Raw genomic sequence first — 27,313 nt, forward strand, 5'->3', positions numbered from 1 at the left:
TCCTATTGTCTTTTCTTATAATAATTCTGGTTATGATGAAATTTCGTTAAGTACAACCTCTAAAGTGGACATGAATTTCCAAATGGCTTTTGTAAAATAATGAAAATAATTTAGCGTTGTAGATTATTCACATATTGAAGAAGTTGACGATGAAAATATTTTTACTGTAATCTTTACGAGTTCATATATCCAATAATGTGTTTTTTCCAGATTATTCACTTATTGAAGAAGTTGACGATGAAAATGTTTTACTGTAATATTTACGAGCTCTTATCCAATAATAGGATTTATACTTGGTTTCACTCCAAGATTATTTGTTACAAACAAATATTTGTATAAGAGGTGTTGCATGCAGTGCCACAAACACGAACCCTTCATGGGCACCAGGTTTAACCTTCTATATATATATAGAGGTTACATGTAGATTGATTGGCGACTATGAGCAAACAGTATGGTCGCCATCAAGATCTAATTGGGAAATATTCTACATATATATGTATTTCCTTCTGTGTCATGAATATTGACGTTCTTGATATCAATGCTTTTTGTTAATTGTGACTGACCTCGGTTCTTTATTTTCGAACGCGATACGACTTTGATTTGAACTACATTAACCTGGTCGGTGTCGACAAAGACACAGAAGACATATTTTTTGGGTGTCTCATCGTACAGTATTTTCGTATCACGTTGAACTCTAATTGTGTCGCTGGTTTTTTCCAATATTTTAATCACTTTACATTTTTACTGAAAAACATCCTCGATATCCAGGGGTTACCCTGACTTTCGCTCTCTGAACCCCTTGAACAAGCTATAACAAAATTGAAGACTTGGTGTGCACACGGACTTACGTATGAGCCATGGCGGCTATGTAGATGTCAGTTTGTCATGACTTATGGAATTGTTCAGACTCAATCTGAAAACCAAGATGGCTGCTACATCAATGTCCAAATAATATATTTTCAAATTAAAGGAAAGAACAATTTTGCCGTGTTTACTTAAACTTATTTTAATGAGTGTATAGTTCAGGCTATTTAAAAAAAAAATGAAGTTGATTAAAGTTTAATCAGGAATTAAATTCAATGTCTATATGAGGAATGTTGTTGAAATTTTGAAGGAATGTTGGAAGGTTATGAGTCGATCTGACATTCAAGATGGCTACCGCCATCACGAAAATTTATTTTCAACTTTAACTCAACTTGATTTTTTCCCCTTGAAACTTTAACAAATCAATAGTATATGCTCCTAACATGTTACTTATGGTGACACCCAAAATGGCCTCCATCCAACACAGTCACCACATTGAAAATGTATCTGACATAAACTTCAGATATCTTTTACCTATTTTGCTGAATCTTTGTAGGAATAAGGGACAAAAACATGCTTCTAGTTTAAAGTCGTTACAAACATCAATAATTGCTGCCTTCTTGATTTGACTCCAAAAAAATTTTTTGAATGTTATTGGTCAAACTTTCAGAAATTTGAAACAACCAAACAAGTCTTAAGTGTGTTGTTGTATGCGTTAATACCAAACCCAAAATTGCTGCAGTTCGTCATTTAAAAAATTATGGTAGGTAGTATCATAAATTAGGAGAAAGCTTGCTCCTTTAGTGTTTGTTAACCATGTGACCATTATGGTTGTTTAGGCTTCTTGTTATTTTGTGGGTATATTTAATGGCCATGCAACACAATAATTAATTCATATAATTTTACAATTATGATAATTTTATAACCAATTTTATCGTTGATTTTTTTTCTATTACCATTTTTATTTTGTTTTGTAGCATATGATATAAAATTCATTTAGGATTCAACATAGTAATTAAAAAAAAGAGACTATCAAGTTTTTTTACTTTTTTTTGTTTTAATAATAAAGTATAATCAAATAACACTTTAAGGAAGAACAATGGTAATTTCATACAACATCAAATGAGTGTAATTGTAACAATTTGAAGTTCTATTACATGAACAATTCATTTTCTCTCCCAACCCACTGTATGCCTCCTCACTCCCGACTCCCTGTATAACCTGCTAGGACTTAGTAAACCTACTAATGGGTAACACCCTGAACATGATTTCATTGGTTTATCTTTTAATTATGAATTCACGTGACAAATCTTCAATTGTGAAATCATATTTCTATCAACTGTTTCCCAGATTGGATACAAGAATTGTGTGTTTCCGAAAGAAACCTATGGATTTCTAGATACTATATGCATGTTATGGGAGAAAAAGGTCCCCAAACTTCTGATGGTTCGCTATCATGTTTGTCTAACTCTCATTAGTTAATTGTAAAAAACACTCATGGCTTATACAATTTGAAAATTAACTAACTCATGATTTAGATAAACATGATAACCAATCATCACTTGTTGGATAATGTCTATATACATTTTATGTTTTAACTCTCATCCGTCACTATTCTGAGAGAAAAGAAAGAAAATAATTTCATGAAAATATTAAAACCTAGTTTCAACAGGCCACAGTAGTTTGTCCACCAATCTTTTGTACTTTGTGACGTCATGTTACTATTGTAGTGTGATGACATGTAATTGTGATGTCATGACGTTGTCCTTTTGAAATAAATCTGAAAGAGCCATGTGAAGGCTAGTTTTGAAGTCTGTTGTTATATATCAATTTTTCTATACATGTACTTACCTAATTCACATGAACTTTTATTCTTAATAATTATTTTATAAGATATGCATTTGCATTCTGGGTTGTTAAGCAACCCCCCCCCCCCCCAACATACACATACTTTCTTTTTACTCATGAATAATTGTGATTTTGCAACTTCTTTTTTCATAATGGTAAACTCATAACCTCTTTTAGTAATATCAAGTTCAGCTTGTTTCCGCTCATTTCTGCAATCAAGTATAAATTACATCATAAATGTATCTACCCTCACAGTTACAATTCTTTAATTCAAATTACAACTGTTTTACATTTTTTCCTACTTAATATTCTATATGGAAGTTAGAATTTTTTCTTATAATAAGTAATAAGCAGAAGAAATGATAAGAAAAATATGAGGTCTTGGCATGATTGTATGTCCGTAAATATACCAAACAAATTGATATATAATAAATGTAAATGTATGATTGATGCAAGTTGAATTACTATGTCAAGTACATAACCTTTGTAAGGCAAAAATAGGAGATAAAGCTCTGAAATACAAAGCATGACTGTCTACAACACACTAAAATCATACAGAACTACATAGCAATTTATAAACTTTCTGTGTTTATCACTGTTCTATGTTCTATAAAATCCCGAGCGAAATAAAAGAACAGGTTATCAAAATTGATGAAAGACTAGACTTAAAGAGTTAGTATTTTATAAATAATGTGATATACCGATATTGTAAAATTTTTGTAATTATTCATGGAAAATAATGAAATTTGACACATTCAATTTATACTGTTAGTACAATTGGATTTATTTTCACTTATGGATCATCAAGGAAATAATAGTTACTGGTATATAAAAGAATGTATCACAGTAAATTGTATACAAACATTGACATTTTAAACAAGAACAGCAATTTATTTCAGTTTTTTTTTAGGTGGGTAAGTATAGATTGCTTAATACAGGTATATATAGCATGACCAGTAAAATGTTTATGTTAATTAATAGCGATATAATTGTTGCCAACTCGTACATATTCCACACCTTAATGTATACATGCCATACCGGCCATTTGTCTGATGAATGCGACAAAGCACATCAAAACTTTACTCATAACCTTTTCACCAGCTGTGCTATGTAAACCAGTCTACAACGAAAGCGAGGATGGAATCTCAGCTGGTTGTGTAGTAAGAGGAAATTCTAGTGTATGCAGTGATACCTGTCTAATCCAACTTTTGGTTTTCTGACATCCTGTCACATCAACATCCAGTGCTTTCTCATTTCTTATAAAAAAAATAACACATGAAACTTGTGTATCCTGACCCCTTGTCTAATCCAAGCAATTTGTTTGATCCAACATAGTGCTGGAATAGACAGGGTTTCCTGTCTATCACTTTATGCTAGTAAAATAAGTGAAAACAAACTCATTATAAAACATGAGGTGACAAAAATCTAGCATATCATGTTAACATTTAGTGAATATTTTGGGAATATTGAAGGTTGTCAGACACACGTTTACAAGGAGAATTCCAGCTTGATCTTCCTAATTTGATCTGAATAGTCAGCTTCAGTCTGCTGTATACCTATAACACTTTTTATGCAAGTATCATCTTCAAATCGACCTAATTGCTTAGGTAAACATACATGTTAGTGTTGTTCCGATAATTAATTATAATCAAAAATAAATCGATTGTACACCCAAATTAACTGATGGATAAATTTCATAACTGATTAATCAGTTAAAATGTTGCATGCTGTTTTCTGTTGATATTTGTCCAATTTACTCCTAGTCAAATTCTTGTAGTAGATTAAAACTAAAAGTGTAAAAGCATAAAAGACTGTCAAATAGATATACCAAGTCAGCATTTGATTTTCATGGCAAATTTATGCTGCAAATCCCAATTCTAAGTGGTATACCATCATAATTTCAAATATTTCAAATATATTTACCAGAGTTTAGATCATGATGTTCTGACTATTATAGAGTTGTACATTAAAAGTCTTCCGATAAACTTACTATTCCCAATAATACATACATATAGTACATATGTATATGTTCTACAGGCCATGCTATAAACTCAACAAAAGTCTAAACATGTAGCCCCAAATAAAGGAATTTATAATTTATGCTTTAATTATTATATGTCAATCTTTTTCTTGTTCAGTATTATGCATACTCCTACACATGACTAGAGTTTAGCAATTAAATAGTTAGGTGATGCAGTGGATAACGCACCTGCCATCACGTGGATTTTCCCCAGGTACTCCAGTTTCCTATAACCCCCCCCCCCCCTCCACACACTACAAGGGTTTTCCCCGGGTACTCTGGCTTCCTCCCACATTAAGACCATCCCACGCACACTAACATATGGACCAACAAGAGTGGTTAATATAAGTTGAAATAACTTGTATAATTGTTGTAAAATAATAAAGTTTTATATTAAATAATTGATGATGTCTAACAATGCTGTTATGGTTGTATTTTATGAAACTACATACATGAGTAGCAAGGATGATTCAGAGTTGCTTCCCCTGGTAGGTTTGGACAGTTGAGTCCTATTACAAATACGGTAAACATATTTCCCAAATGAAAAGCTTTGCTGTTTTCTTCTTTTTTTTCTCAAAGGTGAGCAAAATACTCTGAAAAAATGTTTGAAAAATCACTGGTAATATAAAATGTTGCTTGTTATTTTTTCCTCAAAAACTTCTAACAACTTTGCTGTTTTTTCTCAAAGGTGAGCAAAATACTCTGAAAAAATGTTTGAAAAATCACTGGTAATATAAAATGTTGCTTGTTATTTTTTCCTCAAAAACTTCTAACAGTTTTTCTTCTTAGTTTTTCAACCATGGTGTAAAGGTAGCATCCATCCTTAATACTAAGCTTGGGCTAAACACCTGTAAAATACAGGTGTTGATAGATGTTTTTTGCTTCCACTTAACATATTTCAAATCAAGTACAAGGGGAAATGAGATCCAACGTCCACTAGTGAATGTCCAGTGAAGTTCTGCGTACCACAGATGATGGATTCCTAAATGGAATTCTAGTCTGGCCATAAGAGTAATAGAAATTCAAAAGAAGAGATGACCAGACAATATCCAATGGGGATAAGGAATGTCAGAACATGGGGAGTCTCTGCAAGTTTAATCCAGTTTTTCAAATCAGTAAATGAACACACGTGTAGGACATTCACACCCAACAATTGCCTTCATTTTAAGCACTTCCAGACATGCTACCCTAATAAAACTAAATCAGCTGTATGCAAGCTACTCCTCCTTCTGGAAATCAGCGACTAGAACTGTGGACGGGTCATCCTTAAGTCTATCTTGGATCAGTTTCTTGAATTTTCCCTGCAGTCTTCCAAACTCCATAATGTCTTTGGGTTTAGAGTCGAACCAAAACTTATCAAACTCAAAGAACATGTAGCCTGCAACGAAAGAACATATTTTGTTAATGTTAATTCAGTTTCAGACTGGAAAATTCCTCAAAATACTATTTAACAGGAATTACAGATGTATTTTCTATGGGTTCTGACAGATTTTTCTTATTTTAAACATTATTGTCAAGTTTCTCTTCTAGATTTAATTGGTTAGATAAAAAGAATGTCATTGCATAATAATACACTTCCAGATCCCAATCTTTTAATATGATGTCAGTGGTCACATTTATAACCATTTCATTCCATATTTGATACTGTGAATTCACTAATTTTTGTGTGGTTTTCATTTTTGTTGATTTTGTGGGTTATTTTCATGGATCCACAAATTCATAGGTCCACAAAGTAATTACAAATTTGGCATAAAACAAGTCTCCGTTTGAGTGGGTAATCGATATCCCCGAATTTATATTTACCCACGAAATGGCGTTTTGCCGGGAAACTATAAAATCTGGGCCCCACAAAATATCTGATTTCACAGTACTGTAAAACAACCATATTGTTTAAATTATCTTTCCATAATAAAATACTGTTGAAAGTCAGGCAAAATAACAATGTTTCTGGTACTCGACCGACCCTAGTTTTCACCTTCGACCCTAAAATCTTTATCGCACCACGGACTTAGATAACCTAATTCCGTGAGCTCACTAGTAAATCCACTTTTGGTAAACGTCACCTTCATACCTACCGTAAATCGTAATTCTATAGACAGATATAAAAAATATAATGAAAATGAATACAATTGGTCTGAATAACTATTTTGGTGATTTTTGTAATTTCTTAAACTAACCCCCCCCCCCCCCCCCCCCCCCCCCCCCCTCACCATCCTTTCTTTCTTAAAAAAAAAGTAGGGAAAAAACCCTGCTCCGGCCACCATCTTCATTTATAAGTAAATAAATAAATAAAATATTATCAAAAACATTGCTCTAAGTGTAAAAAAAAGCAGGACTAGATTGGGATTCCAACCCTGATTTTAGACTGCTATAAACCCTATTCGACTGCGCTACCTGGTCGACGGAAGTGTTCTGGCTCAGTTGTTCTACAGTTATATCAAAACGGAAGTTAAAGGGAGGGTACTGCAAATCCAGTGCAGTTGGACAGGGATGCTAAAGTGTAATGTGGCAAGAGGCCTACTAAGGTCATAAATACTCTCTGATGGACTAATTACTTTTTAGTCCAATAAAGGAAAAAAACAGGAAATAAGTGGTCCCAGTTCTTATTTACTTACAGTATACTTCATGATAATCGTGAATGCATGGTTTATCCTTGGATGTGTTGTAGAAATGTGTGCGTAGGGCTCCGGATTGTAACATGTCAAAGATGGCTTTAGTCAGGTTGATCCCAACGACAGCATAGGGGTACCTAAAGAGTCAAAAATTCAACACTCTTAATTAAAAATCCATGAAAAAGCTAGCTCCTTATATGTGAAATTGGAAGGCCCCTTCCCTTCGATATTTTCTGCTGTATTTTCCCAAAATTATTGCAAATATCACTTTATTTTCTCAAAATTATCCTTTTAAAGTGTGATATTTTCCCAAAGTGAGGTCGAAAAACCACGGTAGATAAGTGTATATGGAAATTGCCACTTACAGACCCAATTCATGACAAAATGATATTTTGAAGATTCAGGTTAACAAACAAAAACCAAAGTGATTCAACAAGATAGTGCGTCTGATTTCTTTCATGAAAATAAGGAGAAAACAATCTACATTCTGCAGTAGAGACTTTGACCAGTATCCAGAAACTGTGGATAATTTTATTTCTATAAATACTAGCTTCCTCATTTTAAACTATGCATTCACAATGGTTTAAATCCACGAAGAACAAATAAACTATATCTTAATGTTTACAATTTCTATATATGTAGTATATACATTCTGTAAATCTGGAATTGACCATCCTTCAAATATTAATTTGAAACTGAAAACAAAAATAAGGAGACAAAGTTTTGCTATCACCACATATAAAAATTCAGTATCTAAAATGTACAAAGGGGCATAACTCTTGATAAATTACATTTTGAACACACTGTTTACTTAATGAAAATACTGTCTTTCTTTCTGTATGCAATAATAAGAGTATATGTTGCTTTGTCAAAGTGGAGTTTTCACAATAGAAATGTAAATATTTCATAGTACTTACCAGTAAGTTGGGTGGTTGGAGCGAGATAATACCCTCCGACACTGCTCGCGATGCTTCGTGGCAAAATGTCTGTTGAAACAAAATATTTTTATAAAAAATGATAATAATTCGACATCTGGAATGTTCTTAAAGGACTACATGTACAAACATATACACGCTACCTTACTGTGACAAGGACACTAAAGGATGGATGTTACCTTACTGTGACAAGGAGACTAAAGGATGGATGTTGCCTTACTGTGACAAGGAGACTGAAAGATGGATGTTACTTTACTGTGACAATGACACTAAAGGTTGGATATTACCTTACTGTGACAAGGAGACTAAAGGATGGATGTTACCTTACTGTGACAAGGAGACTAAAGGATGGATGTTACCTTACTGTGACAAGGACACTAAAGGATGGATATTACCTTACTGTGACAAGGAGACTAAAGGATGGATGTTCCCTTACTGTGACAAGGACACTAAATGATGGATGTTGCCTTACTGTGACAAGGAGACTAAAAGATGGATGTTACCTTACTGTGACAAGGAGACTAAAGGTTGGATGTTACCTTACTGTGACAAGGAGATTAAAGGATGGATGTTGCCTTACTGTGACAAGGCTAATAGAGGAGATAGAGACTTAAGGATGTATCATACCTTTATGTGTTATGTACCTCGTTTACAATAGAGTTCCACACTACAAAGCTTGTTAAATGTTGATTTTTTATGCTAATTTGACTTAATTAAAAACAAGCAAATTCATGGAATTAATATCCCCCGCTTGCAGGACATATTGTAGGTAAACATTATTGAGGTTAGGTTTAAACATGTGAGCATCGTGCTTTTGAGACATAATGTATAGCTTGAAACTCGAAGAAGAAAAAAACACTTATACAGAAGTTAGACTTTTTATTGAACATGTGGGTATTACGGTGGAAATTAATCGTTTAATTCATCAGAATTTACTAACCTCATTAATTATCCGTAAATATGAACAAATCACATCAGTTGGCAAACTTAACATGAGTCGGATGTGCATATGGAGTTTTGTTGAAATATCTGCACAATATCTACAGCAATTATCACACGAAAACCAAAGAGTGCCCGAGATGGGTGGAAAGACAGAGGAACACAAACATTGTTATCAAGTTTGAAGGAATTTGGCTAATATTTGCTAGAGTTATTAAGCGGAAACTGCAGATAATGATGTTTTTTCGTTATTCAAGGGGACATAACTCCGCTAAATAAAGTCCGCTGAAAATGGTCATCGAACTTGGCCGAGCCCTTCAGGCATTTAACCCTGTTACCAAGTTTGAAGAAAATTGGTTAACATTTGTTGCAGTTATTGTACGGAAACTAAGCGCGTCAGACAGACAGACATACAGACAGACAAACCAAAATGAATATCCCCCGTTTCGGTGAAAGCGGGGGATAAAAAGGAATACTTCAAAAGAGAATTCATTGGTAACACTCAGATCCTTCTATATTATCAAAGGAAGATTACTCCAACAAAATCCAAATGTATTAAATGTAAGATAGCATACAGCTTTAATAATTTTACTGCTAAAAAACTAATATGACCAACAAGTTGACATTGACTTAAGATATTTTGTTTTAAATAGGCACTGTAAAAAAAGTATTATTCATATTTTGTGACTGAAATATAGTCATTTCTCACATGCACTTTAATCACATAAATTTGTTAGCATTCAAATACACATGTAGGGCTTTCAATTGTGAAGGTCACAAATAAGGTTAAATTTAACATTCTATGTTTTACAGTCAGTAACATTAGTCAGGTCCATTGGATTTAGAAGTGCCTTAGTATAGCTACAGTCAGGAATGTGTCATGGTTCCCTGATGTCATAAACAATGCATTTGGGCAAATTTTCCACAATGGCATGTTTTTGTGACATCTTTGGGAACAATTACACATATCAAATGTTTTAATTATTTTTGTGTGTGACATAGACAACATAATAATTATGTGGACAAATATATCAAATATATAAAAATTGCAATTTTCATTTCGTGGACAGATTAATTAACTGAATTACCTGATGATTAAACACAAAAAGAAATACTGCTGTAAAAATAATAGTTTCCTCTTTTGCATAGTATGTTAATTGATAATACAATTAATCCTCCATGACCAAACTTACAATAGCTGGTAGAGTCCCAGAACTCCCATGCCTCGAAAGTCGGTCTTCGGGTCTTCTCCTTGGAAACCAAGCTCCTTCCATTGGTTGCAGATCCTTGTCTCGAGTTTTACACCTGGCATCATGTTATCCCACAACTTTCCGACAAAAAAACCAAAAACCAAAATAGCACAGGTTAATATACATTTAAAATAATGAAAAAGAAAGGAGACAGGTGAATTATAACAAGAGGTTCAGTGGGTCTGTACCACTTACCTGAGAATGTTAGCAGTTGTGACAAAACTTTTGCAAAGACTATTGCAAAACACATCATCTCTTCATGCTCAGCGAGCACTTCAATGGTTTTAGGGACATGTTCTTAACGATCTCCAAGCTATTACCCAGTGATAAAGTCATCAGGGGCAGGGCTGGACCAAAGAAAACTCCTAGCAGCATGGTGATAGGGTATAGATTTTTACCATTCTAAAATTGCATTCAATTCTCTCAACTTTATGGGAGGGTTGGCAGCTCTGTTTGTACATTTTTGAATCAACACCATATAAAGAAGGGTCTAACCAAATATGACTGCTTTCCATCTATATTTTCCAGAGGAAAAATCACAAAAAGCAATATCCCAAAATAATTATTCTTGGCCCCACCCTTCAATCCCCTAGGTAATGAAGGTGCGTTAACCTTTCACCACTCTAAACCATAATGGACTAATCTATATCAATGTATGGTAGAGTCTACTAAAGTTACATAATGGTGAAAGGGTCCAAATGCCTTCATATTATCAGTGATATCAGGCCCAGTACTGATTAGACAGATAGACAGACACAAAACTAACACAGAGACATAACTTTATGTATTCATACCTCCAGGAGTATCTTTTCATGGTCCGAATTTTCAGCTGAATATGACACTCTCCTGATTGTGTCGACGTCATTCTTGAGTTTTTTGTATCCACAAATCTGACACAGGCAGACTTGGAAACAGTCCATAAACCTGAGACACAAAGAACAAAACGATTCAATGAATAGTTTTGGATAACAATCCATCATCAGCAATATGCATAATCTTATGGAGACCTACAGATGAATGCAAAAGTTTCTTCTTTTAATTTCTTAATAAGATATTGAACAAATAATTGTATTGTAGTGGAGATTTTGATATCTTTAACTCACCTACTAGCCAAATTTCTCTGTAAACTGAAAAGTTTGTGCCAACTCCTGAGGATTTCCTCCCTTGGGCAAACAAGTAATTTACAATACATATTTTTCACTCTTGGGCCCCCTTTTGCGATATCCGGTTCAACCAGTTGAAACGGTTGAACCTAGAAAGAAAACGACAGGCTTTGATCTGAACCGAGGCTGACCCCAGGAATATTCGGTCCAAGTGCGTTCGTTTATCGTGGAATATTTCTGTGTCACCTGAACCGTTTCAACTCGGATACAATAATGTAACCTTGGTGCAAACCAGCAAAATACATACTGTACTTGTCATAGAAATGTCTTGCATAAACACTTAACCCGGTTGTGTTATATGAATAACGATGTACAAGTTAAAGATAGAATTCAGATTAAATATTTTCTGTTGAATTAACCTCCAGATGTTATACTGTATACCAGGAAATTTCGCCGAATCAAATTTTTGCCTTAAACTGGTAATATCCATATTAGCCCAGTGTTACTGTCAGCCTGCACATATTTTTACTATAAATGATATGCTGTGTGCTGAATATATTAATTATGCTGTCATTATAAATTCGTAATCTTTACAAAAACCCAAAAAGACGAAACCACAGCGAAGAAAATTTCCAGGTTTATAGTATTTTCTTCATGTTATAAGGCCTAGGGATACCTGGGGTAGACCTCAGGATGTTATATACAAATTAAAAACTTAGCGTTACCTAGGATGAACCTCCTGTACAATGGCCTTTATCTTCATCACCTCCTGAGCTGCAGCTGCAGTATCTGGGATGTTGCCCGACTTGTACAACTCCTTCAGGTAGGTCACCCTAGACAGCTTCAGCGATCTCTCTGGGGAAACAAATCAAAACTCAGTACTAGTCTGTTAAGTGTGGTAACTGAAACTAGAAAATAACAGAAATGAAACCTTTCTTCCTGCTTTATTTGCTACTGGAGCTACACTCTCAATAACAACCAAACATTAACCGATGAAGCAAAAGTGCAGGTCACAGCAACCTATATTTAAATCATTCACCCCTGAAATTTCATATTGAATGATTCCAACCTTTGAACTGGAAGAGTTCAAATATGTGTTCATGGGTGAATGAGTTAATATACTGGTGTAAAGACGGATCCACAAACTGAAAAGTGGAAATTTTCATGTGATGAAATGTTCGCACTTTGACTCTTTAAACTGCTCGATGTGGAAATTCTCGCAATGGCACTGATTCTGAAATATTCTATATATTCTTCATGTCTAGACATATTTGTGTTTGGATACTTCCTTGCTTATTAACTCAACTCAAAGAATGTGAGCATTTTGACCCAGTGAAAATATCCTCTTTTACAGTATGAAGCCAATGAAGGTCAATGATTGTTTGACTTCCAGTATTTAAACAACAGCTAAAAGTCTAACCAAATGTCATATCTTAATTTACATTTAGTGCCACTTCCATTTTATCCTGAGCTAAAATGGCTAATAGAATATCTCACCCCCTTTGGGTTCAGATAGGGGAATCTCAACCCGAGGGGGAAGATTCTTAAGTCGCCAAACACACCGTATCTTACATGCTAAATTCAGGATTGATGTGACGTTTACGTATTGTTGAGTTGACCTTATTGTATTGTTGAGTTGACGTCATTGTATTGTTGAGGTGACATCATACTATTGTTATGAATAGGGGAATCCCCCCCCCCCCCATTACACATTAGAAAGATGTGATTAATTTACCTGCGCAAACTCTGTTTGCCAGTATGGGATATGCTAAATCCGGCTGGCTGATTCGTTCAGAGGGGTAATTGATATTTTTCAAAATGGTGGCCAGTCCAAACGTATTTTCATGGTTTCTGAGCTTATTCTGGTGGTTGGAATGAGAGAAAAATACTCTTTCATGTCCAAGGGTGTAGGATAGGGAAATTCCACCCTCAGGACTTTTCAAATTTGGCAAAACCCTCAGCAAAGTCTCAGGTTTTACCAAATTTGAAAAACCCTCAAGTGGAATTTCCCTATCCTACACCCCTGAGCATGAAAGAGTCTTATAATCTCACACAGGTTTAAGTGTGGAAACACCTGTCCAGGGTAGGAGAAAAAGTAATCTTTCCAACCTCAGACAGGTAAAATGACAACCCAAGTCTTTGCTAAGGATTTGACAGTCAAGAATCTTGCACAGGGGATTGACAATTGCTTGTCACACCTTCAAGGTATGTAATCATTCTTTTGCTTTCACCTTCTTACTAAGGTTAAAACTCTGACGACTGACGTAGGGGTTCGTAGAGAGGTGATTCTCAGAGACAATCAGTGAAGTTTTGAAAAGAGTTTTAACGTTGCTTCATTCTGATAAAGTGCCTATATTTACTCATTTCATTACTGCTGTTGACAAGGCTTATTTGATATTCAGTTTTTTAGACTGTTTATCGATTTCTCGTCAAAGTTTAAAATGTTCCTCTGATAGTAGTTGGTAGACTGACAAACTAAAATTTCTGTCACATGATGTGTGGAAGAATCATATGACAATACAGCTGATATGATTGGAGAAGGACCATCCTTATTGCTAATAAGTTGATGCTTATTAACTTTTCTAACTTAATCAATGCTTATTTTCCATGCTAATTTAAATCAGTGTATTGTGAAAATAAGTTATTTTTTTAAGAGTATTGATCAACAAGACGGTTCTTACCGATGCTCTTTGTGCGCTTTGCACCCTCGTCATACTGGTAACATATGCGCAGAAGTTCACATCGACCCGTATACTTGCGAAGGACCCACTTCCACATTGGTCTCACGAGGAAGAAATACAGTGCCGTCCAGGCATTTCCAAGCCACTCTGTCACCATGGAGATTCAAAGTTTTTATTTATCCTGAGGTAGTAGGTTCTTTCTATCACGCCCTCTGGAACTGTCTGAAACACATTAATCAAAATTTAACTTAATCAAATTGCAAAAAGAACACTGTGCACCATATTTTTATCAATTCAGAGCTAATTAGCCCAAAATTATGGTTAGCATCAAAGTTCCCATTGCTCAACCATTTCCTTCTTCAAAAGTTTGGTCGGTTAGCATCCTTTTTTTTTATCCTATATTTTCACTATATGCATCAAACATATTGATAACTCTAATGATTGAAAGTGCTTATACATGTTTTTTGGTTTGCTTTTCTTCAAGAAGTCAGCTTCCAAACCGAGACAAAAATGCAAACAACAAATAACGGGGCCATAAATGGATAAATTGATGTTATGCAATTTCATTGCAATATAAAGAGCATGTTTATTAAGGGGAGATGATTTATGAGCTATTTATAGCACAAGATTTCTTCAAAAGCCATTTATCACAGTCATTCATAGTTTTGAAATGAATTATAAATATTTTATTCTTTTGTTTTTACTATTTACTTTTTGTGTTGAATATTATATATAAATATCATTAGACCAGATACAAAACCCTCATTAATATGTATATATACTTCAACAAAACGAAATTCTTGAAAAACGTACAAGACATTTAATTTTGACCTCAAATGATATAAAGATATATGTTTATGTTTATTCAGAGTTGAATGGATAGTAACCTTCAAAGTCTTTTCAAAGTAAATTATAAATGGATATGCACCTTATTCAGGGTGAAAATTTCAATAACAATAGAACATTATGAACAAACTTCCAGGTATAAATGTTCAATCTTTTTTGAATAAATTAAAAAATTATAAATAAACTGTATTTGACCTAAAACCTCCCTATCACTTAAAAGCACTTCCACCCTTTTTCTGGTCGAAGCTGCCCATTCCTTGACCAAAATCTAACGTATTTGTTGTAATTATTACTCTTTCTTCTTTTTCAAGTGAATTGAATCTATATAGACACACACACACCCTAGTCCTGTCCAGGCCCGTTTCAGTGATTAATAGAACTTACACATTAAAGCAGAGATTTATGTATGGTGATCATTGCTAGACTTCCTGTAAAGCAGATGAAAATTTTAATTTTCAAACTTCCAACCACACTGGCATGTTGATGTTATAATAACCTACAAATTCGGTGATAACAACTGGTTGAAGTTGCAAGACGTCTTTTATCATAACTCACATTTTTTTATCATAATAAACATCCTGTTTAAACCATTTTTTTAAGAATCCCAGGTACTAATTACGATGAATATTGTAATTATTTCTTTATGTTTTGAAATATTATACACCTGTAGCTGTTTCTTTGCCAATTTTAGAAAGTTCTACAATCAGGCATTTATTGGGTCAAACGTATATAATTACAGTGAATACGATACTTGGGTATTTCCTTATTTAAAAAAAAAATCTATTATAGCTGTTTCCTCGATTTTTTTTCGAAAGTTCTGCAATGAGGTGTTTATTGGGTCAAATGCATATATATATGATCTCAATGCACTTAAAGGAACCCATCTAAAAGTAGAACCCATTGAAAAATATCAATGTCAATAGCAAAAAAACACATATATATATATATATATTCTAAATAAATTTAACAGCTATTTTCTATCAAGCAACAGCTCTGTAGAACAAAAGCGTCTTTGACATGTCTGTGTTGTTCAAGTCAACTGTATGTAAATATATTGACATTTTAGGGCCGGCACATACAAAATATGTTTGCAGAGTTCAAGACATGGTGTTTATTATTTGCAGTACAAAAACTTTTTCGGAGCAAAGTGGTGAATAATCAATGCATAACAATGAATTGCACAAGAGAAAACATTGTAAAAAATATTGACAAACTATACTTGAGATATTTTTAACTGTTTTTTCTGCATTCAAATATCAGTACATTTATACAATATATACCATACAATGGCATAACATGTACTATACAAAGAACGTCTGTTGTCTGGTAGTCTTAATTTACTATAAATTTTGTTTTAAAAAAACAAAATGAGCTGTAAATTTTGATATTTGAAAAAATACATGTACAACAATTGATTTCCATAGAAAAAAATCAATCATGAAAACAAGTTTCACTCCCAGTCCCAATATTTTAGCCTCCTGACTTCCTTTATTGAATCAAGGGCGAAAGTCCATTGTGAATTAAAGTTAACTCCATTTTGCTTCTTCTAAAGAGGAGAAAGTAACATGTAAGTTTCTCCCCATACTCGATATCCAGGGGTTACGCTCACTCCGCTCTCCACACCCCTGCTCGAATATGTCATTGCAAAATCGAAGGATAAGTGTGCACCAAGTTGTGAATGAGTTGAGAAGACTAGTTTGATCCTTTGATGTACATCTTGTGTTTGCCTAACGGTAAAAATAACTGGCTTTGAAGTCTGGGGCCGCTTCTCTCAGAACCTCAAAACCTGACCAATCACTAGGCTGATATAGGTTTTTACTCTGTAATCTTCAAAAAAACCTTTATCAGCCTAGTGATTGGTCAGGTTTTCTTACCGGACACCAATCAAATAGCTAGCAGCGTGCCTTCAATTTTGCTATGACATATTCCAGGGGTGTAGAGAGCAAAAGTGAGTGTAACCCCTGGATATCAAGGATGGTGTCTCCCCTTCTGAAGACTTAGTGACAATAGTTTTAGAATTTTGAATACTCTTATTACTGTTATGTCTATCAAATGATCGTAAATCCTAATTTTGTTTTATGAATATTTTAATAATAAATCTGAATTATCAACGCTAGATACGCCAACCAGTTGTTTTCCTCAGTGATGGTTTGCCCTTTCCGATTCCGATTATCAAATATAAAATCCATAATCCATAATTGATATAATTGGTTCATTAATGAACTTTAGTGTCAAATGTTAATTCATTGTAGTTTGCAATGAATTTTTTTTATTTTTTTATTATATGATTGATGGTAATGTAGGGTAAAAAAATCAAAAGTGTGTAAACGTTGGTTGTAGTTGTGTTATCATAAAAGGAATACTTATGTTAGTAACAACACTGCCTATTGGTGTAACAACAGCGTTGTTATACTTTATTTGGGTATTCAGTCTAATAAAAAAATATAACTGATAATGCAATGGATCATCTATCGGTTCTTAGTTCCTATTGCAAATCAATTTTTGATAATGATTTTAAACCAATTGCACATCACTCATTTCTTTACTACAGAACTGTATTACCATACAGACCAAAAACCTCTATATCAACCTGAGGGGCCATTCATAGACCAGAGGGCTCATAAAGGTCGAGGCTTGATATGGGATAGGATATGCTAATATCACATTATAAACTTCTCATTAAATTCTACATACACACTGTAAATGTTTAAGTACAAGATCAAAAACTTTTGAGGTGTGATGCGGATGGTTATGTATATGGGTCGATCAGTCTGTGATATGAAGTAGCACTACTTATATTGCACATGTATTCAAAAAAATACAAATCACCTGTATAAATATGTAATTTAATATCAAATTTTATCAATGAATCAGTTTAAAAAATATCTTTTGATTAAAAACATTGAATCAAAAAAAGTTTCAGCTTTTTTATTTATTTGTTATTTTGGTACGTACCTGTATATGTACTGTTGAACTCTTAATTTATACAGAAATAAATATGTCCAGTTACTTTCCCTGTCTTTAGTCCCATTCTGGTTTTTTTGTTGTTTCTTTATACAGATTATATATATATATATTGCTTATATTGAATACCAAATAATTTCCTAATTTTCCTTATAGATGATGGATAAAATTGGCTCAATTCCAACAATTTTCTTCTTTAGATACAGATATGCATCACCAAAATTGTGAACCAGAGATGGTGTCAAAGCCACCCTATTCTCGCCTGTTTAAAAATGTATCGTCTTTGAAGATTTGTTAGTAAAAATGTTCAAAACTGGTCAAAAGTCAAAAAATGAAATTATTTTTTAATTTTAACCTCATTTCATCAATATTTTCTGTGTTCTGTATGCATGTCATGAGAGATCACTCTCCAAATATGTATGTAATATTATTATTATATTTATGCATACATATTGGTTGTAAGGCCCCCGGAATAAACTTGAATTGAATAGAAGAGCTCAAATGTGTCCTCAGGGTGAATGAGTTTACGAAGTCATACTGTTGTGTAATTAACAATACCAAGGCAACCAGTGTTTATCAGTAATCTTACCTGTAGTGTTACACTCACTGTGACACAGCAGGGAGTTGCCTGTGATCTACCTGAAACTTAATTAGTAACAGGTATACAAGTGCTTGAGGTCAAATTACCTGTAAGTACATATGAGATAGGTATATGTACCAGTGCAACAGGTGATGTCACTGTGTTACACCAACATGTCAAAAGAAGTTATTTACCTGTGTCTTCAGCATAATTTGCATGGTCTCACTGTGAGTTCTCTTTTATGAATAAATACCTTATCAGAGCTGTTTATCAGTTGACACATAATGATATATATTTTAATTTATTCATACCACATCAACTGACTAACATGTAATATTCCAATGACATTGAATCTTTCAGCCCTCACCTCTTTTAAGATGTTGATGGGATAGTGTTTTTGATGAATGTTAACATCATCAAATCAACAATTTATTTTCATCACACCCATGGAATTTTGGTTATTTGTTGAATCTTTTTTCTCATTTCGATTTATTTAGCTTAAATACATACATAGACTAAAATGTTTTCTTTAGAAGCACTTTTTTTTTTATTTGATATGGATAATTTTGAACAAGGTTGGTCATTAGTACATCAAGCTGTTTGCATCAGAAGCAGTGATGTGTCCATGTGTGTCTGTAAAAGGACAAGGAATAGTGATAAAGATAGTGCTGTCGCTGGGGCTCGAACCTGCGACCATTGGCTCTCAAGCCTAATGCTCTACCCGCTGGGCTAAATGGAAATTCCCTACAGCTGACGCTTGTAAGGCAATCTAATTAATTAATCTTTTATACATCAACACTGGACTGTTGAACTGGGAAGTGTACTGTACAGTAGATGTTTGGGGTCAATCACAGCTACATAATGATGGAATGCACAAAGATTCCGGTTATGCATAAACAGAGAAACAAACTTACCAAGACAATTCCGCGTAAAACAGACTAGACAACACGTGTAACTTAAAACTAAAATGATATTTTTGAGAATGACACATGTGGCATAAACCGGAAGTAAACAATGAACTGACAGTTGGCGCAGTCGTTGGAACACACATACACGGCAAATTTCAATTGGTCAATCTATGATAAGATTATTTACCGTATCCATTAATACGTGTTGATATTTTGGTGTTAGTACTTGACGGATATTTCATTCTTGCAAAATATTGTCTTTTTTCTCATCATTGAATCAGAAACTCAGGTGCGCGATGCATATTATAAACGGAAATGGGTCAATATAGGGTTACCAAGTTACAACCAATCACGTCCTCACAATTCCTATATCAAGTAAAGCTGGTACATTTAGTTTCGCACAAAATATTTAATTACATAGCAAACACTTATTTCTATCACCTACTGATTATAACTGTGTCAGACGCTCTTGCTATTTATAACCTTAATTTTAAAGATATGCAGCAATCTTCAAAATCTGATGTTTATATTTTTCACCTGTCAGGAAAATGAAAAATTTCTTGTGATTCAGTGGAAACAGCATGGCGCGGGTAGCTTGTCACAGAGAAAAGATGTCAGTAGAATGGTTTCATTTTATATTATTATTTCACAGTATTCAGAATTATTTCCCACATACGACAGCAGTAGAAAGTCACAATCAAGGTACAGTATATTTCTTTTCTCGTATATCGTTTGATTTGTCAAATTTCCAGTTGAATTGACGGTACACAAGTGTCACCTCTGTACTGTAACATGGAACTGTTTACAAACAAATGAATCGTTGATGAGATCTACATTACATTTGCATTTTGACTGTGTTTGTGGATTTAAATCATAGGTGTTGGTTTAAATGTTTGCTACATGTGACCGTATAATCATAATGGTGCAATGGGATTTACAAGATTTATGTGTTTCCAGCGTTACGAGCGTACAAATATAGGACACATTTATCATTGTGATATGATAACCTGTCGTGGTGTACTATCAGGCAGATTTAGGTCAACATCAGTAATTTACTCATTACATCCCACACTGTGAACAGATTGATACCTGTACTACGTATTTGTTACTATCTGTGGCCATCACACTTCCCTATAGCAACACATCAAGTCATCTACCTATATGTTAATCTTGACAGTAACATATACCCCACTACCTTGTAACAGACCCTTTCTCCCAGGATGCTGTGATGTTTGGTCATGGTTAAATAATCTTTATGTAGAAATGAAATACACCAAGCCTTTTTGTTCATTTATCAATTTATTTCACTACAGTCAAGTATGTATATATATATATGCTTGGTTGTTTTATAATATCAATGATGGGTGTGTACAATAAGGTCTTCTATGTACATGTAGTTTTGACATTACACTGTATTAGAGGCTGTATCATAAAGATTTGAAGTCAGAATATTAACTTATGTAGGTCTAGCTACCTAGAAATAGACCCATTAGCCCAAATTCTATCCTGTGTAAAATGTATTAAACCCTTGTTGATTGTTAATATGTCCAAACTTCCTTGTATGTGACAGTTTGTAGGTCATGTACGGTATAACAACACATACTATGCATGGATAAGTGCAGCGTATGTAACTTTTCCGTAGATGCAGCTATATTTTGTTACTTCTTCCTGTTTCATAAAATGTGTGTATCCAGCAAAAGAGTTAATAAAGGATCTCTTCCCATCAGACTAATACATAAAGTTTACAATTATTATTGTTTTACATGGACGACATCCATTTATGGATCAAATTTAATTGGACTCCATGGCCAGTGTCTGATATCTCTGTGAAATATTGATCATAATAAGTTCTTCTTTTTAAATTAGTATGTATTGTGAACAATTAGGTAGGTAGGGTTAGCGGAAACACAATTTTTTTCTCTTTACATTTGTGACCCAACTTCCCAAGTAGTCCTGGGCAATCATATTGACATATATATCATAAAAGAATATATGATATTACCTAAATACGTTCAGTTTTCTTTATTCACCCAAAATAAGTTGATATAGTAGTATATACATCTTGTTGCTTCCTTTTTCAAAGAGGGTGGCATTAATTAATGTTGATAGTGGTTTTAAATTTGAGGCCTAAGATATTTGAGAGTCCAGGACTAACTCATTCCCTGAGTGACTTGCTAACTACCGGTAAATTTTTATCTCTAAGTAATGGGACTCGTCAGAATTTTGAAAAAGATGTTCAGGACTCGCCTGAAAAAAAAAATGCTACAAAAGTCACTGGTCGAGTTATCTGGTATACATATATATATTCTCCTGAAATGTTTTGGCTTCAACAGATATATTGATCGTAGGTTGTTGTTGTGAATATTGAATAAGCATCCTTTCAAATCCTTGAGTTGTAATGAATCTTTTGAAGGTGTTTAAACACACACCTGTGTATTCAAATGTTATGATTTGTTAGCACTGATTCTACGTCGTGTATATTGAGGTATACTAACCAGTCTTTCTGATTTATATATTTTAATCTTTTAAACATATAGTGGTCCTAGCAGTTTTGTATGTCTTTCTGGTCTATAGATAATTTTGAATTTAAGAAATATAAATAAACAAGTAGACAAAAGTTATGTAAAACTATTTCAGTGATCCCACCTATGAACAAATATTGAACTGTTGTTGAAAATTCTAGAAACCCCTCTTTTATTTTACAGATAGGTCTACGTAAAACATATATCAAAGTAAGGCAGTGCATTTACCATATGAGGAAGTAATGCACCTTGTTTACTTAATAATATTCAGTAGTGTGAACAGTTAATTTGTCATGATTGATAATCATAGAAAACTATCCAAATCTTGCAACCTTTATATGTAAGTGCTGGATAAGTTAGCAATGAGGATGTAATTATACCCACATGTAAATGTATTCTATGTCTACAAAAGAGCAAATTGTTTACAGTGTCACACATGATTTCAGCCAATTACATATAATAGTTGAAAGAAAGTGATAGATCGAGAACAAAATGTGTCCTTAGCCACCTTCATTTGTCACTATCCAAACGGTTGAACCAATTGGGCCAGAGTTGTTTGTTTATGAAATAAGATCGTACCTAGTCATCTGATGCTGCTTTCAGGCAAGCGTTAACAAAGCCTTGCAAGACATAAAAATTTGCAGGTCCATCAAGATTTATACCCAAAAATGTTACATTTAAAAACGGACAAACCGGTTGCTCCGCATAAACGAACAGCCACTGGACTTTGATGAACATTCAAATGGTTTCCGGGATAATATGGATCTAGGATTGACTCAAAATTTCTGCTTTTCAAAATTCACTGAAATCCGGAATCATTTAATTATACCCATTCACCTCTAAAGTCTCATTTGGACCTTACCAAATTAAAGACTGTGTAGTCTAGTTTAAACATGAAGGGGTTAATGGGTTAAAGACATAGAGTGAATACATGAAAAGTCCTTATTACAAGTGATTAATGTTGTTTTCATATGTACATAATTCAAAAATGTGTTGAGTTCTAGGTTTTGTTTACCAATTTCTAAGGTCAATTATAAAGACATTTGTCATCATGAATGAAGCAAAAGAACCCTATGATGGAAATGCAAAATACCATAACTCATTCACCCCTGAAGACACATTTAATCTCTTCCAATTCAAAGGTTGGAAAAGTTCATTATGAAACTTCAGGGGTGAATGAGTTAAAAGTAATTAATCTGTCAACTAATCAATTGCAAGTACAAAGCTTTGAAATAATTGTATCAATGAAAAAAAATAAGAATTGCTGTTCCATTTAAGCCATCCTTAGCAAAATAGTATGTTTTGCATCTACAAAATATATTTTCAGACTCTGGTGCATGTTATGTGCTTTTGATACATATCAGAATAAAATATAAACTAATTAATAGTTATTATTTATTATCATTTAACAAACTGGTAATCCAGCAACACTACAAATAAAAATGTTCATTGCCATTATTTTCAGTTTTATCAGTGTCTTAATAATAGCCATAGGCTTTGCTATTGTTCAATTAAAATGGAACAATCGTACAAAATTGCTGGTATGTATACACAAGCTATATGTATGTAATATATTTATTGATTCACTGGTTCAAGTTCAAGTTCATGTTCTTCTTAAGGGTACTTTTATAAATATGAGCCATCAATTTTTTATTCATACTTTTATGAGTCCATTATAGACAGGCTTCATCTATTAGCTACCAGACCACTGACAAATATTGACTGAAATGAACTGTGTTATGTTAATACATGTATATAGTTATAATCAATTGGAAGTAAACAGGTTCTAAATGCAATGGGCCAAACATAGGAATGACGATGTTTTAGGTATTTTAATGTTTGGGGAATAATATAAACAAAAAAGGTTACAGTGAGGTAGAGAATGTTTAACAAAATCATATTATTTCTAATTTGACATGTTCATGGTGGTATCTACATATAAACGTTGATTTCATTTATCTGAATGTGCTTGTCTTAATCTTTATCTATAGGATGTATGCGAAAGGTATTAGAATTCGGATAGGTTAATTTGTAAAACTGATTTTAGGTGCATAAATTATAAGGTTTTAGGCAAGGTAAAAAATGTATGTGCCGGAAGTGGAAATGGACTAAAGAATTTTTTTAATAGTTGATGTAAAATGTTAGTTAATTCTTCCATAACCGATTGGTTGCACATAAATGCAGGGTCTTGCCAAAATAATTTTTGTATCGGATATCAGGCCATATAAACATACTTATTTCACACCCTAATGGAGTCATTACATCAAAATCGCTGGAGTTTATAAAAATACAACACGCAGACATGGTGTACTGAGTTCTAAGTTGTCATACGTACGCATATCAACGTTTTAATCATATTAATATTGATGGGTAACAAAATATTTTAATATATATAAATCGTGTTAATGTACCCTCCTACACTCTGGTTTCAGTGGTTACTTTCATGAAAAAGTTCTACTATTGGATACATATATGTGACTTAAATCTCCTGTACATAACTCAAGGATAATCCTGGAGGCACCATAGAACTGTGACCCTTCAAACTGGAAATTATCCCGCCATTTTTCCGTTTACTTTTGTAATTTTACATAGACTTGCTCGTTCTATTTTTACCATTGACTAAAATAATTGCTGAAAATAGTCCTTTGGACTCAGTCCACAGGATTTCTTCTGCATGTATATACATATGTATTAATCCTCCCTTCTTCAATACTTCCAGACAGGTATATATAAAAGATGATCAAAAGTTTATAAAATACATTATGGTAATCAGTATTCTCAACAAAAGCTGGTTGCCAGCAGAGAAAACTTGCTTTTCATCACCTTTGGACCATCTATTTTATTGAGCAAAAATATTGATATAATTCAGCCAGCCATTTTTATAAAGGTCAATATACTCAACCAGCCATTTAAAAAAATTAGCAATCAATTTCATATCTTTTTGGGGAACACTGGTCATGGTTATTCCATTGTGATAAACTGAATCATAATTGTCTTTGAATTCTTTGTGGAAACTTAGACATCAATATCATGTAGAGTATCATACCATAGTTAGGGAATAGGTAGGGAAGAGCTGTTTTCATTATTATTTTCTTTGTTAATTGTAAATTATAAGTATGTATATAATTGATTCAGTCAGAAGTTACTGCATGTAGTAATTTTGAGCTGCAGCTATGTAACTTGGGATGTCACGGTTCAGGAATTTTTCGGTTCGGTTATCATTTTTTGTTGTCGGGGTTCGGTTCAGGCAACTTTGTAATGTATGTATTTTATATACACAATCACAAGTAGAATACGTAAACAAACTTCGTTATGTACACACTTAAACTGTTAAACAGTAATATACAATTGTCTACTAGTCCTCTTCTGAGGGTATTGAGTATAAAGATACTAACACGAAGAATCTGTCACTTGTATTAGGTATTTCGATGTCCACAACTGTCCTGTCTTAAGTTGACTTATTGAAATATCTTTGTAATATATATTTCCTTCATTATATCATGCAAATATCTCCATTGCACAATCTATGTACTTACTGGACAATCATGTTCTTTCCTTTATTACATCATGGCTTGCAAACATTTCAGTCTCCATATTAACTAAGTTGCTAGTGCTAACCTACCTCTTGTTTCGTATGCATGTATGCATGTTACTCATGCACCTTATGTTTTGACAATCTGACTAGAATCATAAATTAAAAAATAATATTAAATTGGTATACTTTACGGGATCTAACTCATCAATGTCCGCCCATATCGTACATAATATACATACCGCTACGAAATCGGGTTAAAGTCGTGTGTAAAACTTTTTCAATGCATAGGATCTCATTTTAATTAGATTAAGGCCTCGTGTTGTCAATGTTTTCTGCACTGGGCCCATGTGTTGAATCCAGTTTCGTTCGTAGCTGGTGATTTCAAAGTTATATTAGATGTATAGCCCGACATTGATTGAAGAGGTAAATCCCGAGAAGTGTTTAATTTGTGTTAATACATATATCCAGTGTTCAGTTACCGTCTTGTGCACAAGACCGCCTGCGACGAGAAAATCCAAGTCGAAGCTGCCATTTCGAACAATCCTAAAGAACACAGTCGTACTTATTATTGCGGTTGCATGACTATGGAGTCGGGGGCATGTATCGATCGAGATATGACACGAATAATACACGCCTTTGCTACTACCAAACAACTACGACCTGCTTATACAGAACAGAACCGAAATAGGGAAATTATGAACCGAACCGTGGTCTTTTGAACCGCGTGACATCCCTAAATGTAACAGTGATCAAATCAAAATAGACGTGGGTACGATTCCAATTAACAACATTATATGGTGATACGAAAACATTTTTGACTAAATTACAATTACATTTAATTTCAGTTTAGATGAACTACAGTTCTTCGCTAGAAATTGGGGGAGGGAGGGGTGGGGCTCTTATGAGTTTTCACAACTATGATAGGATTTAATTTATGTGCAATCGTGTTAGCAGTTACTAAGTAACACTTTTATAGTAAGACTAGTGTCGGATGAAAGTATTCTTCTGCACTCTATAAAGAGCAAGAATAGGTTGAAATACAATTGAGCACGAGGTAAGCGGCTCTGAGCTCAGGATCTGGTCATTATTTTCTGCATGCGTGTACGGGTATATAATCCAATTATTGTAAAGACCAGTACTGGTGGCTCTAAAGGTCGTGGTTGGAGATTGACCTCACTGGTGACAGCTTGTTATATACAATATATACCTACATATACACATAACACATACGGGCAAAGTATAGTAACAACGACAGTGCAGACAAAGAAATTTGTCAAATTTTCAGGGCGATCTGCACGCCTCTTTATCATGACAAGAACACGAAAATTTACCTATCAAAACATAAAACAGAGAAAATCAGAAAATTTACGTATCAAAACATAAAACAGAAAATCAGTCACCATGAGATCATATACAGTATATATATATATGACAATCTGTACACATGCATGGAAAAACTTTTTGATGAAAAAAAAAACAACACGCTGTTTTTCGAATTTTAGAAGGTTCCTTGCCTTTCAAAATGGCTTCCAGCTCCGTGTTGGCGCTAAATGTCATCATATGGAGCACAATTTGCCTCCAAATTAACCTTGTTTATGTAATTCTTTGTTTTACATACATTGTACAATAGTAGGGTCATAATCACATGACCAAAAATATAAAAAAAAAAATATATAAAAAAAAATATGACCTACCTACCCTATTTTTTTTGCCCCTGCAACCCTAAACAGACTATCATTTTTTTGGACTTAACCAATATTTATAAT

The 27,313-nt window shown here is 33.7% G+C and overlaps 2 protein-coding genes across 9 annotated transcripts in view; one reads left to right on the forward strand and one right to left on the reverse strand.

The window, feature by feature from the left end:
- Positions 1-5,328: 5,328 nt before the first annotated feature.
- Positions 5,329-19,837, reverse strand: LOC110440352 (ELMO domain-containing protein 2-like). 5 transcript variants are annotated; one of them, XM_021483370.1, is made up of 9 exons: positions 19,678-19,837; positions 18,592-18,641; positions 14,193-14,414; positions 12,237-12,366; positions 11,203-11,332; positions 10,352-10,485; positions 8,202-8,270; positions 7,288-7,421; positions 5,329-6,050 (listed from the first exon to the last, which is right to left on the reverse strand). In XM_021483370.1, exons 3-9 carry the CDS (start codon positions 14,347-14,349, stop codon positions 5,890-5,892), a joined length of 915 nt encoding a protein of 304 aa, XP_021339045.1. In that variant the 5' UTR covers positions 14,350-14,414; positions 18,592-18,641; positions 19,678-19,837; the 3' UTR covers positions 5,329-5,889. The 5 variants fall into 5 exon arrangements, with proteins under 5 accessions (XP_021339045.1, XP_021339044.1, XP_021339046.1 ...); XM_021483369.1 differs by lacking the exon at positions 19,678-19,837 and adding an exon at positions 19,497-19,593 and having other exon boundaries at positions 18,592-18,647; XM_021483371.1 differs by lacking the exon at positions 19,678-19,837 and adding an exon at positions 19,497-19,580.
- A 48-nt stretch (positions 19,838-19,885) lies between these two features.
- The window catches only part of LOC110440321 (transmembrane protein 131-like), a 68,989-nt gene continuing 61,561 nt past the window's right edge, over positions 19,886-27,313 (forward strand). For all 4 annotated transcript variants that reach the window (XM_021483309.1, XM_021483310.1, XM_021483311.1 and 1 more), the window contains exon 1: positions 19,886-20,192. In XM_021483309.1, coding sequence (XP_021338984.1) covers positions 20,072-20,192 — 121 coding nt within the window. In that variant the 5' untranslated portion in view covers positions 19,886-20,071. The remainder of the gene's footprint in view (positions 20,193-27,313) is intronic.

Source organism: Mizuhopecten yessoensis, unplaced genomic scaffold (genome assembly GCF_002113885.1).
Source record: "Mizuhopecten yessoensis strain PY_sf001 unplaced genomic scaffold, ASM211388v2 scaffold11179, whole genome shotgun sequence".
Taxonomy (NCBI): domain Eukaryota; kingdom Metazoa; phylum Mollusca; class Bivalvia; order Pectinida; family Pectinidae; genus Mizuhopecten; species Mizuhopecten yessoensis.